Source organism: Psammomys obesus, unplaced genomic scaffold, assembly GCF_907164565.1.
Source record: "Psammomys obesus unplaced genomic scaffold, mPsaObe1.curated_primary_1811, whole genome shotgun sequence".
Lineage (NCBI taxonomy): Eukaryota > Metazoa > Chordata > Mammalia > Rodentia > Muridae > Psammomys > Psammomys obesus.
Genome location: NW_026596040.1, coordinates 14,710,086 through 14,727,984, shown reverse-complemented (window position 1 = coordinate 14,727,984; position 17,899 = coordinate 14,710,086). Strand labels below are relative to the sequence as shown.

Below are 17,899 nucleotides of genomic sequence, written 5' to 3'. Positions count from 1 at the left end.
GAAGGAGAAGGAGAAGGAGAAGGAGAAGGAGAAGGAGAAGGAGAAGGAGAAGAAGGCCAAGACAGTGAAATCTAACAGTAAACCCAACACAAAACAGTCCTTCAGGCTTATAAATATGATACCAAAAGAGGAAGATGTAATTATAAGGCAAACAAGAGATCAACTACTGGTTTTCAGCCTAAGGTTTCTGTATTCTTAGGATTTAGGAAAAACAGTAATTGTGGTCAATGAGTCACTTTAAGCAGTCAAGTTGAAATTACACAGGCTGACATCTTATCAAACTATTTAGACTATTTCATGTTGACAAGATAACTGGTATGAATTTCTTTATATTTTTGAATTAAAAGAAAAATTTTAATAACTAAAGTCTTCCAAACTATGGTAAACAAAGGGAAAAAAATAAGCTACAGATACAACAGACTACATATGACCCTGAGGAACAAACTAAAAGTCTTTGAAAACTGCTGGCATTTATTACTCTTTAAAAAAAAATTAAAAAAAGAAAGAAAAAGAAATGAAAACAGCGTCAGAGAATGGCTCATTGGATAAAGGTGCTTTCCAGCAAGCCTGACAATTTGAGTTTGATCCTTGGGACCTACATGATTGATAGAGAGCTACCTTCTACAAATGATCCTCTAACCTCCATACATGTGCTATGGTATGTACAACACACATAACTGCACCCAAATAAATTTAAAAAGAAAAAATTTAAAGCAGGGTGTAGTGGTGCACACCTGTAATTCCAGCACTTGGGGAAGCATAGACAGGTGGATCTCTGTGAGTTCAAGGTCAACATAGTCTACAAAGTAAGTGCAGGACTGCCAAAGCTACACAGAATAACCCTGTCTCCAAAAACAAGCAAAAGAGAGGAGAGGAGAGGAGAGGAGAGGAGGGGAAGGGAGGGGAAGGGAGGGGAGGGGAGGGGAGGGGAGGGGAGGGGGGGGGAGGGGAGGAGAGGAGAGGAGAGGAGAGGAGAGGAGAGGAGAGGAGAGGAGAGGAAAGAAAAGAGAAAAGAAAAAAGAAAAGAAAAGAAAAGTAAACAAACTAAAGAGATTAAAATAGTCAATACTGGTAGGCAGTTAGGTAGATTTCTGAGTTTGAGGTCTGATCTACATAGTCAGACTCCTGTCTAAACAAAACAAAACAACAACAAAAAACATGTCAGGTGGTGGTGGCACATGCCTTTAATCCCAGCACTTGAGAGGCAGAGGCAGGTGGGTGTCAAGAGTTCAAGGCCAGCCTGGTTTACATAGAGAGTTCCAGGTGAGCCAAGGTTACAAAGAGAAACTCTGTCTCAAACAACAACAACAAAACCCACCACACACACACACACACACACACACACACACACACACACACACACACAAGTCAACAGTATGAGAAAGTAAAAAGCAGTGCATCAAAACTAGGTGCGATAGGCAGGAGAGATGGTTCAGTGGTTAAGAGCACTGGCAGCTCTTCCAGAGGGCTCAGGTTCATTTCCCAGAAACCACATGGCAGCTCACAGTCATCCATACCTCCAGTCCCAGGGAATCTACTCTTCCAGCCTCTACAGGCACTACATACACCTGGTACACATATATAAGTGCAGACAAAACACTAGTACACATCAACATAAATAAATCTTTAAAAAAAAAAGAAACCAAAGTATGAGTTTATAAAGGATCAAGGCATCAACATGAGTATAAGCAGCACAGCCCCATCAGGCCCCATGAACTCCCAAGGAAGCATGGCTACAGCAAGACACACAAACAATAATGAATTCCACTGACATCATTTTGAACTCAGAGGTTCCCAACAGGGCTGCATATCAGATATTTACATTGTAATTCATAGCAGTAGCAAAACTGCAGTTATAAAGTACCACCGAAATAATTTAATGGTTAGGGGTCAGTACAACATGAGGAACTGTGTTTTAAAGGGTCGCAGCATTAGAAAGACTGAGAAAACACTAGTTTAAACCACTCAAAGCTTTTCAATCATATTTTACTACATTGACGCAAGGTTTTGCTTGCTTGAACTAGTAGCTGCTTCAACAGCAATGGACTAGGAACTTAAAGTAAGGCTAAGCATGATCTAAGCAGCTAATATGGAAGAAGAAATCAAGTGGCTCAGCTTAGATTCAACATACTGATGGTCTGCCTTAAATTTGTTTTGTTGTTGCTGTTTGTTGTTGTTTGGTTTTGGCTTTTCAAGATAGGGTTTCTGTGTGTATTCCTGGCTATCCTGGAACTCTGTCGTCCAGAGTTCCTGGCTACAAAATCACAGAGATCCATCCGCCTACCTCTGCTATATTTAAGGTTGTGTGTTTGGTCTTTAAGACAAGGTCTCATGAAATCTCTAACTCATGTTACTGAGATCCATCTGATTCTGCAGACGCCACCTCCTAAGTTCTGGGACTGAAGTGTGTTGATGTTCAGACTTTAAATTGCAAATACGGAGGATTCAGCTTAAAGGTTAAGGAAGATATAGAGCTATAACTTGAGTGTGAATAAACATCGATTTTTCTCAAGATTCAGGCATTCTCTTCATCATATTCTTCTATATGAAAAGAGATCCCATTAAATGCATTATAAATATGAACCAAGTGCAGTATTACTTACACAAAAATGTCTTACATCAACTAAGATGTCATTATAAAACACAGCTAAGTTAAACTGTAAAACATAAAAATTATTTTATTTACAATTTAAATTTCAAATTGCTGTATGATTTGTGTGTGGCTGTGCAGGAATGCCACAGAGTACATGTAGAGGTCAGAGGACAACTTTCAGGAGTCAGTTCTCTCACTTCTGAGGGGTCACCAGATCAAACTCAAGTATAGTCAGGATAGTACAGACAGAACTTCACCCACTGATTTCTTCTCACTAGCCCCAAATTATTTAGTTTTAAACAAAAACTGACAATACATTGTTGTTCATTTATTCATTCCTTCCTTTCTTCCCTGATCTGTTATTCATTATATGGCTCAGGTTGGCCTCACATTCTCAACAATCTTCTGCCACAGGCTCTCAAGCTGGAAAGTACATGGACTTTTGTAATGAAGAATTGTACCTTCAAGCATACTTGTACCAAGGGGTACAGAATTTGAATATGGACCACTACAAAAGTTGGCAACAGTAAAACTCAATAAAAGCCTATTTAATAAATCATGTTGCTAAATACAAAAATATTAGGGGCTGGAGAGATGGCTCAGTGATTAAGAGTACTCACTGCTTTTCCAAAGGTTCTGAGTTCAATTCCCAGCACCCACATGGTAGCTCACAACTGTATAATGCCATCTTGTGGTGTGCAGATGTACATGCAAAAAAAGTACCCATATCATAAAATATCTAAATAAATAAAATCTTTTAAAAATACAAAAATATCTATTTTAATTTTGTACCAATATTAAAATTTTAATTTTTACTTTTCAATATTAAAATATTAACTTATACCTTAAATTAATTTTAAGACACAGTTATGAATCAAGCATTTCTTAAGTTAGAATGAAGTGTACCAGATTCTATCCTTATATCCAAAACAGACTCAACCATCAACTCCTCGAACAACAAACCTAAACCACACAGTGATTCTTCCTTATTTTTTATGTGTGTGGGTGTTTTACCTGCATGTATGTCTATGTACCACATGTGTTCCTGGTACCACCAGACACCAGAAGAAGGCATCAGCTCCCTGGGAACTGGAGTTAACAGATGGCTGTGAGCTACTATGTGGGTGCTTGGAAACAAACTGGGTCCTCCAGGAGAGCTCCTGAGGCATCTCTCTAGCACCCATACAGTGATTCTTGAATTCATACTATGATTTTGCTTTGTGACAACTTGTAAGCAACAACAATAACAAAAAGAACACATCAACGCTACCTCCCAAGGTACGGCCAATACCACACACACTGTTCTCAAATGCTTCAAAATAAAGGGCATGTTTTCTTTTCCTAAAGGTCTGTAGGTATTTCTTACAGAATGACCTAACTACCCTGTTCCTATCTTGTTAAGTCTTTGTTTATTTTGGGTTGGTTACAGGTCTCACTCTATAAACTGGGCTGACCTTGAACTCAGCAATCCTCACACCTCAGTCTCCCAAATGCTAAGATTACAGGTATCAGCCATGTTGTGATTCACTTTCTAAGGTGTTACAGAATGAGTTCCTATTAAGACACAGAATTTCAGTTACCTTAGTATTTTCTAACAGCATACATATTATAACTGGCTCTTACTTAAAAAAAACAAAAAAAAAAAAAAAACTGTGATAACAATTACCTGCGAAAAGGTCTTCTCTGTCATCGTCTAGCATGACTTCTACAGGTTTGGAGCCATTGGAGTTTGCACTAATATCTTCTGCAGGAAGACTGGCTGGTTCAGGAGATGATGGACTTGACTGTTAAAAGAACAATAATAGACAATAGATTGGGATGCTTAATTACTTTTCATTTTTAATTAGAGAGGAAAAGAGCAGCTATTTATATTTCCTAAGGTTTAAAATACACTTTAATGTATCCCCTTTGCTCAACAGTCACATAGCTCAAATATCATCCTTTTAGAGACTAATTCATACTTAGTTATTAGCAAAACCATATATATTCACAATACAAGCAAACTCAGAACAAATCCCTTGATTTTATGAGTCAGCGCTTTTTTTTTTTAATGGTCATAGTTATTTTTGCACTGGGGCAGATATATCAAAGTCCAAAGCCTGCCTTAAAATAGGAAAATTAAGATGCACATGGTGGTTTTCACCTGGTACCCCAGAGTTTATACCTGGTCTACCAGAATTTGGGAGACAGGCAAAAAGATTACGAGTTCAGTGGTGGCAGATGGCTTTAATCCCAGCACTTTGGAAGGCAGAAGCAGGCAGATGTCCATGAGTTCGAGGCCAGCCTGGTCTATATGTCCTGGTCCAGAGAAACCCTGTCTTGAAAAACCAAGAATTCAAAGTCATCCCTAACAAATTACTATAAGTTCAAGACTAGCTTGAGACCCTGCCTCAAATAAATCAAAATAAAAATAGAACCTGTGAGATGACTCAACCACAAAGGCTCTTTACTACCAAGCCTGACTCTGAGAGAACTGATTACAGAAGTCTCCTGATCTCTAAAAGTGTGCTGTGGTATGCACAGATTTAATACTAGATGAATCATGTATGAATGCAGCCATTCCTAAGATTCTTCATTCTCCAAACTAAAATTATTTCATCTCTGAAAATACCTTTTTTTTTCCCTTGAGACAAGGGGTCTCTTCATAGGTACTGTAGCCCAGGATGGACTTGAACTCAATCCTCATGCCTTAGCCTCCCATGAACTTGTAGATGTGCTCTACACCCCTGGAAGATTAATTACTCTTCTCTTTTCTAATAAGGTTTGACTATGTAGATATAGACAGGCAGATATAGAAACTGAAACCCTCTTGCCTCACCGTCCCAAATTCTGGGATTATGGGACTCTCTCATACCTAGCTGTTTTTTCTACTTAATGTTATACCCTATATGAAACTCTTCTGTACTGTACAGATTTGTATGTAGTAAATCACTTATTATAATATGGTTTCCCACTATAATTAACCTAATCTAGATGAACTACCCAAAGATATACCCAGAGATACTGTTCCACGGTGATTCTAAATCCCATTGAGTGGCAAGATTAAATGACACAGGTCTCAAGCATTCTGTAATTTAGATAGATACATAGATAGATAGATAGATAGATAGATAGATAGATAGATAGATAGATAGACAGACACACAGACAGACAGACAGACAGAGGGTTTATTTTGTGCTTTCTTTTGACATTTCTCTGTGTAGCCCTGGCTATCCTGAAACTCACCATGTACATCAGGATGACCCTGAACTCAGAGATCTTCCTGCCTCTGCCTCCAGAGAGCTGAGAAAAGGTGTGTGCCACCATCACCCAGCTGGTAAAGGTTCTTTATTTATTTTAGATAAAAGGGTTTGTTGGGGAGGGGGAGTCAGATTTAAATTACAGGTACTTTCAGCCAGTCTATGGCTTACCTTTCTACATTAATAGTAGACCTACAACACAATTTCTTAATTTCATAGGGCAGAACTGTTTTATTATTTTTTTTTTTCTTTTGTGGTTAGTAAACATTTTGTAGGATGAATGATCTTTTTGTTTTCGTGGTGGTAGATATTGAGCCTCAGGCCCTGTACACAAGCCTGGTAAATACTCTTCTACTTCACCACATCCATAGCCCTTTAATTATCTTTTAATATCATTCATCTTCTGGCATGGTGATGCATGCTGGTAATCTCAGTACTTTCTGGAGGCAGAGGCTACAAGACAAGATCCTATTTTTATTTATTGACACTGCCATAATTGTATATAGTGCACTGTGATAACATCTCTCTCCCCTTGAAAGCTGAGTAGAGAAAAAGCATTTAAAACAAACACAAACAGACACACACACACACACACACACACACACACACACACACACACACACACTGTGATTCTACTCATTCAAACTCCACAACCGGGAAATCTATATAGATAGATTAATTGCTATGTTAAGGTTAGAGGGTGGAAAAATTGGACATTTTAAGGGCACAAAATTTTTTTCTAAAATAATGAAAATCCTAAAAAAAACTGACTTTGTTAATAGATACACATATCTCACTAAACTAAAAACTCAAATGTACACACAAATGGGTGAACCATATAGTACATGAGCTGTACCTTAACAATGCTGTTTAGAAAAATCAGGTACAGCCAAGCTTGATGGCTCATGCTTGCAATGCCAACACTTTCGAGGCAGAGACAGAACTGCTGAGAGTCTACAGCCATCCTAGGCTACCTACATAAATGAGACCTTCTCAAAAAGACTAGCAAGATGGCTCAGTGGGTAGGATGCTTGCTGACAAGCCTGATGACCTGAGTTTAAGCCTTAGCACCCACATGGTAGAGACAACCAACCCCCATAAACTGCACACACACAAAACAACAACAAACAAACAGGGCTTCCAGGTGAGATAAAGGATTAGAAGCCCCATTAGTGTGACGGTAAAAGAAAACAGAACAGCACAAAATGTCTATTCCTACAAGAGACAACTGCTATAAAGAATTTATTAAGCCAGGTATAATCTTTGTAAAAGCAGGCAGAAACGACTGTGACTGGTGTCCAGCTGATCAGTAGAGCTCTCAACGTTAGCGGCAACCATGAGGTATGTGTCCCCCTACTATCACCACAGTAACAGCTAGACTACCAAGGGCTAGGCACATCTTTGGAAGTAAAACCAAGACTAAACACCCTTAAGATCAGTTTTATGAAGTCCATGACACAGCCGTAAATGGGCTCTCCCCCTCTCCCCCTACCTCTCACTCTTTCTGTCACCCTCTCCCCAACACACAAACACACACACACACAAACACACATGATAAAAAAAAAACAAACAAAACTTTAAGATAGAAACTAGCACACTGGATTAAAAACAAGAACCATTTTATTTACTGCCTCTAAGAAATGAATCTCATCAAAGATAGAGTAAAACCTTGGAGTGAAGGGATAAAGGTATTCCAAACAAATTGAACTTAAAAGTAAGCAGATGTCATTGTTGATCTGACAAAACAGAGTCTGAATTCAACTAATCCAGAGAGATAAGGAAAATCACTTCATAGTGATTAAGAAAACAATCCATCAAGAATACAACTGCACAGAACATGGGTGTGCCCAGTTTTACATAATACTAGACCTATAAGGTTAGAGATTAACTCCAAAATAGTAAGTGAATAACACCAACATCCTACTCTCACCAACCAGCCCATGGAACTTTCTCTATATCAAGGCACAAGTCTTAACAAATACAGGAAAACAATTTTTGCCTTCCAGATAAGAATGGAATAAAATAGAAATCAACAGCTATAAAATTCACTATGGAAACTGAAAAACACACTATCAAATAATGGATGGGTCATCAAAAAATATCAAAAATAGGCTGGGACCAAGCTTCAATTGGGCAAGTACTTCCTAGCATGCACAAGGAACTGGATTTTAAGACCCATCAATGCATAAACTAGACGTGGTGGCATAGACCTGTAATCCTAGTACTTTGGAGGTAGAAGCAAGAGGATTACAAGTTCAAGGTCTATCTAGCAAATTTGAGGCTGGGCTGGGCCGAGACCCTGTCTCAGTAACACCCCCCCCCCAAAAAAAAAATTCCTAAAAATCAAATGAAAATTCAGCATACTAAAAACCTGTGATACAATAAAAGCAGTCCTAAGAGGAGTTTATACAAGTACCTGCATTATAAAATCAGTGGGTAGACATAATGCCTCAGCAGGTATACACACTTGTCACCAAGTCTGTCAACTTGAGTTTTATTCTTAAATGTATGTAATACTAGAGGGAGGAAAATTATTTTTCCAAGTTCCCCATGCGTACACAGGTATGCATGCACATACACACAGATTTTTTTAACTTAAAAATCAAGGCTGCAGAGATGGTTAGGTGGATAAGAGTACTTGCTGCTCTTACAGAGAACCTGGGCTCAGTTCCCAGCACCCACATCATCAGGTAGCTCACAATCACCTGTAACTCCACTTCCATAAGAGTCAACTATCTCCTCTGGACTCTGTGGGCACTATGCCTGAATGTGATATGAGGATATATATGCTATATATGTGGGCAAAATACCCACATACATTATAAAACAAACAAACAAACAAACAAACAAACAGGGCTCATCTATTTGCTGCATCCAAGAAATGTGCTTCACCATCAAAGACAAATGAAACTTCAGAGTGAAAAGTATGGAAAAAAAACATATTCCAAGGAAAGAAAAACAGGAAGTAAATGTCTCACACTGCTAACATCTGACAAAACAGACTTCAAAGCAAAAGGTAAAAACCGTCTCTTCATAATGATGAGGGAGCAATCCACTAAGAAGACTTTACAATTTAAAGATGTACACAGAACATGGGTACACCCAATTCATACAACAAATGCTACTAGGTAAAAGATCAAATTAACCCTAAAACAATAGTGGTGACATTAATATTCTACACTCAACAATCAGGTAGGTCATCCCACCAAAACAAGTAACAACAAACACTCAAATGTGGAAGGGGAGAATCAATTCCACAAAGTTGTTCACTTAGCTCTACACCACCTGTACTGTGGTGGGTACAACTATGTACATCCTGATACAGAGAGAGAGAGAGAGAAAGAGAGAACTTAAAAATAAAAACAAAACCAGGCTGCAGTCAACCATGCCTTTAATCCCAGCACTCAGAGGCAGGCAGAGTTCCAGGACAGGGTGAATTGTAGGACAGCCAGAGCTACACAGAGAAACTTTGTCTCAAAAAAAGAAAAAAAATCAACTACATAAATAAATAATTTTTCAAAGTGAATAAATTATAATAAAAAGTATAAAGGAAGGAAGGAAGGAAGGAAGGAAGGAAGGAAGGAAGGAAGGAAGGAAGGAAGGAAGGAAGGAGGAAGGAAGGTAGGTTGGTTGTTAAAAGCCAGAGTTAAGTGACATCACAGATCAAGGAATCTGAAAAACATCTACAGAACTTTTCACTCAAATATTACAGAATACTCATTCTTCTCAGTTAACTTTCTCTAAAATAGACCCTATTAGGACACAAAGAGGGAAAAACTGAAATAACTTTTTAATGTTGCCAATCTGGCTACAATGTAATAAAGACAGAAATCAAAAGCTACAGAAAATATATAAACTCAAGGAAATTAAACAATACTCAACTGTACGATAAATGAGTCTCTAAAGAAATCAAGAAGGAAAAAAAATTTTACATTCCTAGAATTGAATGAAAATGAAGAGAACATATCAAAACCTATGGAATATAATGAAAGCAGTCCTAAGAGGAAAGTCCATAATTACCAGTGCCTATATTAAAAAAAATCAGAGGGCTCTCATACAACCTTAGTACCCTGGAAAAACAAGAACAAGGCAAACCCAAAGTTCATATATGACAAGAAATAATATCAGGAAATAAATGACATAGACATTTTTTAAAATATAAAAACAAAAACCAAAAAAAACCAAACCCAGCAATGATGATTCTTTGAAAAGATACTAAGATTAATAAACATTTTGTCAAACTAAAGGAACAGGAGTAAACAAAATTAATAAAATTAGAGATGAAAAGGTAGAGAAAGGTAGAGATTCCAACAAAAACCAATGAAAATAGGGAAAACTGGGCTGGTGAGAGATGACTCAGCAGGTAAAGGGCTCTCAGCCAAGTCCCACAACCTACCTAATGAAAGCTCAGTGCCTACATAATGAGATCAATTCCCAAAATTCATCCTGTCTGCCACACATGCACTGTACGTAGCACACACCCCAAACCCCAATACAGTGAAAAATAATTAGTCATAAAATCATAAGGATATACACTAAAGATATGTACTTTCGGACTAGAGAACAATACTTGCTGTCCTTCTAGAACCCATGTCTGGTGGGTTACAAGGCCGATAACTCCAGATTCTAAGATATCTCATGTTCTCTTCTGGCCTTCATAGGAACCCACATAAATGGAGCATTCACTCACATGCACAGACACATAAAAATAATAAAAATAAATCATTTTTAAGTTTCAAATATTCTACTAAATTTGAAAACCAAAAGGATATTGATTTCTAGGTGCATATGACTGACTGAAGTTAAACTAAAATATAACCAGGTCTATAACAAGCAAGACTTAAAGAGTAATAAAAATCTTCCACCTAGGGCTGGAGAGATGGCTTAGAGGTTAAGGGCAGTGGTTGCTCTTCTAGAGGTTCTGAATTCAAATCCCAGCAACCACATGGTGGCTCACACCATCTATGAGATCTGGTGCTCTCTTCTGGCCTGCAGGCAGAACACTGTATACAAAATAAATAAATAAATCTTAAAAAAAATAAAAATCTTACAACTAAACATTCAGCTACAGATGCATTCCACTACAGACTTGAGCAAACTTTTAAGAAGAATCAACAATAATCATACTCAAAGTATTCCACAAAAAAGAAGAACGCACATTCTTCCACACTCTTATGACTGCAGCGTTATCTTGATGCCATAACCAGACAAAGTCACAACAACAAAAAGAGAAAATTACAGACTGGTCTCCCTGATGAAAATAGACACATACATCAACAAAATACTTGCAAATCAAATTCAAGATCACATCAAAAAAGGTAATTCAGGGATAGGAGAGATGGCTCAAACACAGGTTACATATGAGCACGTTACTCCTGCAAAGGAACCCAGGGTCCACCAGCACCCAATTGATGGCTCACGACTACCTGTAATTCTAGTTATTCCAGATGCCTTCTGCTAAGGCACCAGCTATGCACAGAGTATATGTACATAAATGCAGGAAAAAAAAAAAAACAGATAAAGATAATTCAGGCTGGAAAAATGGCTCACTAATTAAGAGTACTTACTCTTTCCAAAGACCCAAGTTCAATTCCCAGCACCCACATGATGGCTCACAACTGTCTATAACTCCAGTTCCAGGGAATCCAACACCTTCTTCTTCTGCATACAGTGTACATACATATACTCAGGCACACATACACATAATTTTCTCTCAAAAAAGTAATTAATCATGATCAAGTTGGCTTCATTTTAGTGATGCAGAGATAGAAAATGTTACATATCACATGAATAGACGCAGGAAAGATGTCACAAGATCATTTCAACAGATGCAAAAAAAAGGCTTTTGACAAAATCCTCCATGATAAAAGCTCAAAGAGACTAACAATGGAAGGAACATATCTCAACATAACAAAGGCTACATACAACAAGTCTATAGTCAACATCACACTAACTGGAGATAAACTCAAAGCACTTCTACTAATATCAGGAACAGCAAGAACATCTACTCTAATATTCCTATTCAGTGCAGTGCTTGAAGTCCTGGCTGGAACAGTAAGTCAGTAAGTCAAGAGAATGAAATAAAAGAAATACAAATAGAAAAGATATCAATTATCTTTATTTGCAGATGATACAATTTTATTTAATAGACTCTACCAGAAAATTTTTTGGATCTGATAAACATTTCCAGCAATATGCCAAGAGAAACTGACATAGTAAAATCAGCAGTTTTCCTACTTACTAATAACAAAAATGCTAAGCAAGAAACCATGAAAAAGTCCCATTACAATTCTCTACAAATAAATAAGTAAATATAAACATATCTTAGAATAAACCTAGCCAAGGAAGTAAATGACCACTACAAAAAAATATAAAACCAGTGAAGAAACAGATCTGAAGACACCAGGAAATGAGATGACTTCCCACACTCACAGATCAACAGAATTACTATTATGAAGACTGGTCTACCTTCCTTCCTTGGTTTTTTTTCAAGCCAGGGTTTCTCTGTGTAGCCTTGGCTGTCCTGGACTCACTTTTGTAGACCAGGCTGGCCTCAAACTCATTGAGATCCACCTGCCTCTGCCTCCCAGAGTGATGGGATTACAGGTGTGTGTCACCTTGCCCGGCTCTTCAGCTTTCAAAAGGCAATCTATACCTTCAATGCAATCCCTAACAAAACTCCAGCAAGATCCTTTACAGAAATATAAAGGACAATGAGATTCACATGGAAGCATTAACATACTGAAAGGAAAGCAGAGAGCAATACTGCAGTCATACCTGATTTCAAGTTATAGTGTAAAACATGGTACTAGCAAAAAGCAAGCATGTACAGCAATGGAATAAAATAGAGGACCCAGTTATTAATCCGTGCAACTAGAGCCATCTTATTTAAAAAATAATTTTTTAAGTCAGGCACCATAGCACACACCTATAATCTCAGCACCCAGGGAGGCAGGGGCAGGCAGATGTCTGTGCATTCGAGGCCAGCCTGGTTTACAAAGTGAGTCCAGGACAGCCAAGACTACACAGAGAAACCCTGTCTCCAAAAATAAATAAATAAATAAACAAACAAACAAACAAGCACACACACACACACACAAATTTTTAAGTTTACATTTATTGAGGGGATGAGGGGCACTTGCATGCCATAGCAGGCACAGAGGTCAGAGGGCAATGTGTAGAGAATTGGTTCCCTCCTTGGGAACTGAACTGTGGTCATCGGGCTTGATGGCAAGTATCTTTACACTCTAAGCCATCTCACCAGCTCCCAACCACCAGATTTTCAACAAGGATGTCCAAAATATACACAACTGAAAAGACGCCTCTTCAACAAATGGGATTGGAAAAGTGGCTATCCATGTGTTAAAGAACAAAAGTGGATCTCTATTTCTCACCTTGTACAAAAGTCAACTCCAAATGCATTAAAGATCCTAATACATGGGGAAGCAGAGGTACGCCGATTTGTGAGTTTGAGGCCAGCGTGGTCTACAAAGAGAGTCCAGGACAGCCAGGGCTATTACACACACACACACACACACACACACACACACACACACACACACACGTATCGCACAAAAAGAGCCTAATACAAGACCTGAAGCTCTGAAACTATTAGAGGAAAAATAGGGGAAATGCTGGCACAATAAGGACTTTCTGAAAAGGACACCGCTAATTCAGAAAACAATACTAACAACTTACAAATGAGATTTCAGAAAATTAAAACGCTTCTACACAGCAATGGAAATGTATTAAGTGAAGAGACAACCTACAGAATAGGAAAAAATCCTTATACATCAGACAGAAGATTAAAATCCAATATAAAGAACTCAAAAAACAAGAAATCAAACATTCCAATCAACAAGTAAGCTAACAGGCCAGGCATAGTGGTGTATACCTTTAATCCCAGCATTCAGGAGACAGAGGCGGGCGTTTCTCTATGAGTTAGAGGCCAGTTTAATTTATATACTAAGTTCCAAATCAGCCAGAACTATTCAGTAGGAGCCTGTCTCAACATTAATAAATAATAACTAGTTCTCTATGGTGTCCTACAGAAACAGAGTAAGTACAGCATCTATATAGGGCTAGGAATGTCATGTTCAACCTAAGTACAAGAAAAGAACCACTCTATAACCTAGAGAGGTGGTGTTTTTTTTTTTGGGGGGGGGGGTTGGGGGTTTGCTTGTTTGTTTGTTTTAGTTTTTCAAGACAGGGTTTCTCTGTGTAACCCTGGCTGTCCTGGAACAATGTAAACAAAGCTGGGCTCAAACTCAAGAGACCCACCTGCCTCTGCTTCCCAAGTGGTGGGCCTAAAGGCGACTGCCACAACTTGGGGTCTATGGTGGTACTTGTTTGTAATGTGAGCATTCAGGCTCAGGCAAAAGGAATTAGTTCTGCGTCAATTCAGGCTACAAAGAGAGATCTGGTCTCAAAAGGAAAAAGGCATATGTTAGCCATACAGAATTCCAGCCAGGTATATTCATCTGTGCATGAATATTGTGGAATCTTCTGCACCTCAGTGTGAGGATGAACTGTGCATGATAACCTGAAAAAATTTAAACTGAATCTGAAACTCTCACAGTCACTACCATTTTCTTAAAATGAATCCATGAGAAAAGGGGTTTAAATCAACAACCACTTAACAACTTTCTCTGCAACTTTCTCAAGTGTATAAACCAAGATAAATCTGTTCATCACAAAACTCTGCAGACTTTCTCTGATACAGACTATAGTTCTTTTTATTCTGTGTAGTGTGTCTAAGAAGAACAATGGAGGTTTTTAGGACTTGCAGTCATGTTCAACACATGTTAAGCTACATAAAACATATCAAGGGCTACAAAGACACGCCCCCTGCCCAGAAAAATATATTCTGCAAAGTAATTTTAACTAATTTTAGAAGATGATGGTTTTGGCAATTAAATCATCATTAGCTGTATTAAGATACAAATACCAAAGATTTTGTTTAGAACATGTCAGTGATCAAGGCACTATCTGAGGAATTTATAATCCGTGGGGAAGTGAGGTTTGGCTTCCCCACTACATAAAAATGAACAGCATGTGGTCAGTGGTGAATATTTCCTGAAGTTTTCAATTTCTGGTCATTGAAATTCAGATAATGGGTGTTTTACAGTTATTTCCATTTGATTTGGTGCAGAACTGAACAGACCAACCAAGCTTATTCTATATAAACTTATAAACATATAAACTTACAAAACTTTGTAAGAAAGTAGAGGGCTGGTGAGATGGCTAAACTGGTAAAGGTGCTTTGCCAACCAAGCCTGACAATGATGGAAGTAGAAAACCAAACCCCAAAAGTTGTGCTTTGGTTTTCATAAGCAAGCTCTGGTACACATACACACACACACACACACACACACACACCCCAAATATATATAATTAAAAAAAAAAAAAACTACAGCTGGGGTAAACAATCTTCTGAGAAAGGTGCTTACATGCTTAAAATTAGGATTTCCGGTGTATGTGCTCTTACCCAATGTAAAGCAATTCAAATGTGACTAGAAAAAGGCGGACCAATACAGCTAAACTCAGTGTTTCCTCTGACAAAAACAGGAACAGTCAACTACAGAGATCGCTGACCATGCGAAAAAAGAGGAAAAAGGAGTGGAGATCTGTTTCTGTTTCTCCCCTGGTAATTAAAAACCAGTTTCCTGGACTACTCCTTCGAGTTAGTACTTTTCAAACACTGTGGTCCCTAAGCGGTGGCTCACGTTGGCTAATCTCAGCACTAGGAAAGGGAAGAGGCAGGAAGATTAGAGGTTCGAAGCCATCCTCAGTTACCGACTGAGTTCGAATCCAGCCTGCGCTGCACGAGCCCCAGCCTCGATGAAGTCTCCTAACTCAAATGCACTTACCTAGCTCCAAGAGAACTAACAGTCCATGAAGGACGCTGACAGCGAAGAGCGCACCCGCACCTCCCCGGGGGCCCTCGGACAACTGAGCGTGCACTTCCCCGCTCTCCCCTGGCAGGGCACACCCTCCGGCGGGCAGAGAAACGAGCACCTCTCCCCGGGCCGGCCCGGGAAGCGGAGACAAGCTCGTCCTGCCTGGAGGAAGAGGCGCCCAAGACACGGAGGCCCGGGAGCCGGCAAGCTCGGCTGTTCGGTCCGCGGGTCCCGGCGCCTGCAGGATGAGGTCAGCTCCCAGGCCCGCAGGCTGCTCTCCCGGGACCCGGCCACCCAGGCCGAGCCCGGCCCCCCGGTAGGCACCTGAGGTGCGGCCGGCGTCACAGGTGTCACCGGACCTGGCCTGGCCAAACCCAGGGGCCGGGAGGGACAAGCCGCCACGGGGGAAAGGCGAGACGCCCGGCGCGGCCTCCTCGGCGGGGCCGCCTCACCTCGAGGGTGGAGACGGTGCTGGTGAACAAGTCCTCTCCGTCCTCCAGCTCCTCGAAGTCGGTGGGCTTCACGTCCCCCAGCGGAGGAGGCTCCCTCTCGGCCGCCATCTTCGCTGGCCTGGACGACTGCAAGAGCGGGGCCTCGCGGACCTGTCACGTGAGCACGCAAGGCAGGGCTGGCGCGCCGACCCGCGGGCTGCCCCGCCTCCCGGCCCGCCCCTCGGGCCCGCCCCCGAGGCCCCGCCCCGGCGGAGGCAGGGCTTGCCCGGGAGCGCCGAGCTGGCCCCGCCCTTCGCCGCTCCTCCTGCCTCCTCGCCTGGATTTTTGGCATCCTTACTACCTGCGTGCCGACCAGACTTAAAGTACAAAAATCTAATACGTGTTACTCCAGGACTAGGAAGTAGCAGAGCTTAGACACCAGTCTTTGAGCTTGGCCTGTACACAGATTCAGGGCAAGAAATGTTACCAGAGAGATCCAAAAGAACTTGTGACTCATGGAAGTTTTCTGTCCCTGTACTGTCCAGTACTGCACACACACCTTGGGATGTGGCTAGTATAAGGAACTGAGATGCTAATTTCATTTTAATGTATTTTTATCTAAAAAGCTCCACATGGCCAGTAGCTGCCTGTTACTGCAGCCTCAGATAATTAAAGGGTCCTGGGGTGGGCACGTCCCTTCATTAACACACTGCCTGCCTAGCAGGTGCAAAGTCCTGGTGCTCAGAGACGCAAGCCTTTAATCCCAGCACTTAAGAGGCAGAGGCAAGCAGATCTCGGTGAGTTCAAGGACAGTGTGGTCTACAAATGGAGTTCCAGAACAGCCAGGGCTACACTCAGAAATCCTTCCTCAAAAAACAAAAACAAAACAACAAACAAACAAACAAAAACTGGTGTAACGGCCTGTGTCTATCAACACTTGGGAGAGGGAAGCAGGAGGATTCGAAGTTCCCGGAGTTCCAGGCCAGCCTGGGCAACATTAGATCCTGTCTCACAAAATACAGACATAAACAATGCAAAAAAGGGACCCTGAATAAATTGTTATTGGTATATTGCTGCAATTTCATTAACTGTACAATATTTTATTCCCACTTTGGGGGGGAGTTTTGGGGTTTTTTTTGTTTGTTTGTTTGTTTGTTTGTTTCTTTTGTTTGGATTATAGGTTATGTCAGTATTATAGGTTATGTCAGTATTATAGGTTATGTCAGCTCCTGTAATCCCAACACTATGGGGGGCACAGGCAGGCGGATCTCTGTGAGTTCCAGGCCAGGCTAGTCTACAAAGTGAGCCCAGGACAGCCAAGGCTACGCAGAAAAACCCTGTCTCAAAAAGCCAAAAAAAAAGTGGTTCAGTAGGTAAAGACACGTGGCACAAATCTCATGTCCCGATAATGGGAAGGGGAACTCGCATGGTGAAAGGAGAGAATCAACTCCAATTAGTTGTTCTCTCACCTCCATAAGCACAGCGTGGCAAACATCCATCCATACACATAACACATACATACATACATATATATGCAAAAAATAATTTTCCAGTAGAACATTATCAATGAGTTAAAGAAGGGAAGATTCGATATTTTCTAGAGATATATTTTATGGATGCAGAAGTTTGGGACGAAGTTTTTTATTTAAATAACCTAAAACAGGAATAGAAAAAAAAAACATTTAAAAGACTCAAGAAAATAGAATATAAATGGTAATAAATCTAAAAAAATATAAA

At 40.0% G+C, this 17,899-nt stretch overlaps 1 protein-coding gene across 1 annotated transcript in view; it reads right to left on the bottom strand.

Annotated features, from left to right (window-relative positions):
* Snx2 (sorting nexin 2) overlaps positions 1-16,341 on the bottom strand; it is a 44,465-nt gene extending 28,124 nt beyond the window's left edge. Inside the window, exons 1-2 of the mRNA XM_055622971.1 lie at positions 16,184-16,341; positions 4,260-4,377 (exon numbers count right to left, since the gene is read on the bottom strand). Coding sequence (XP_055478946.1) covers positions 4,260-4,377; positions 16,184-16,291 — 226 coding nt within the window. The 5' untranslated portion in view covers positions 16,292-16,341. The remainder of the gene's footprint in view (positions 1-4,259; positions 4,378-16,183) is intronic.
* Positions 16,342-17,899: the final 1,558 nt, after the last annotated feature.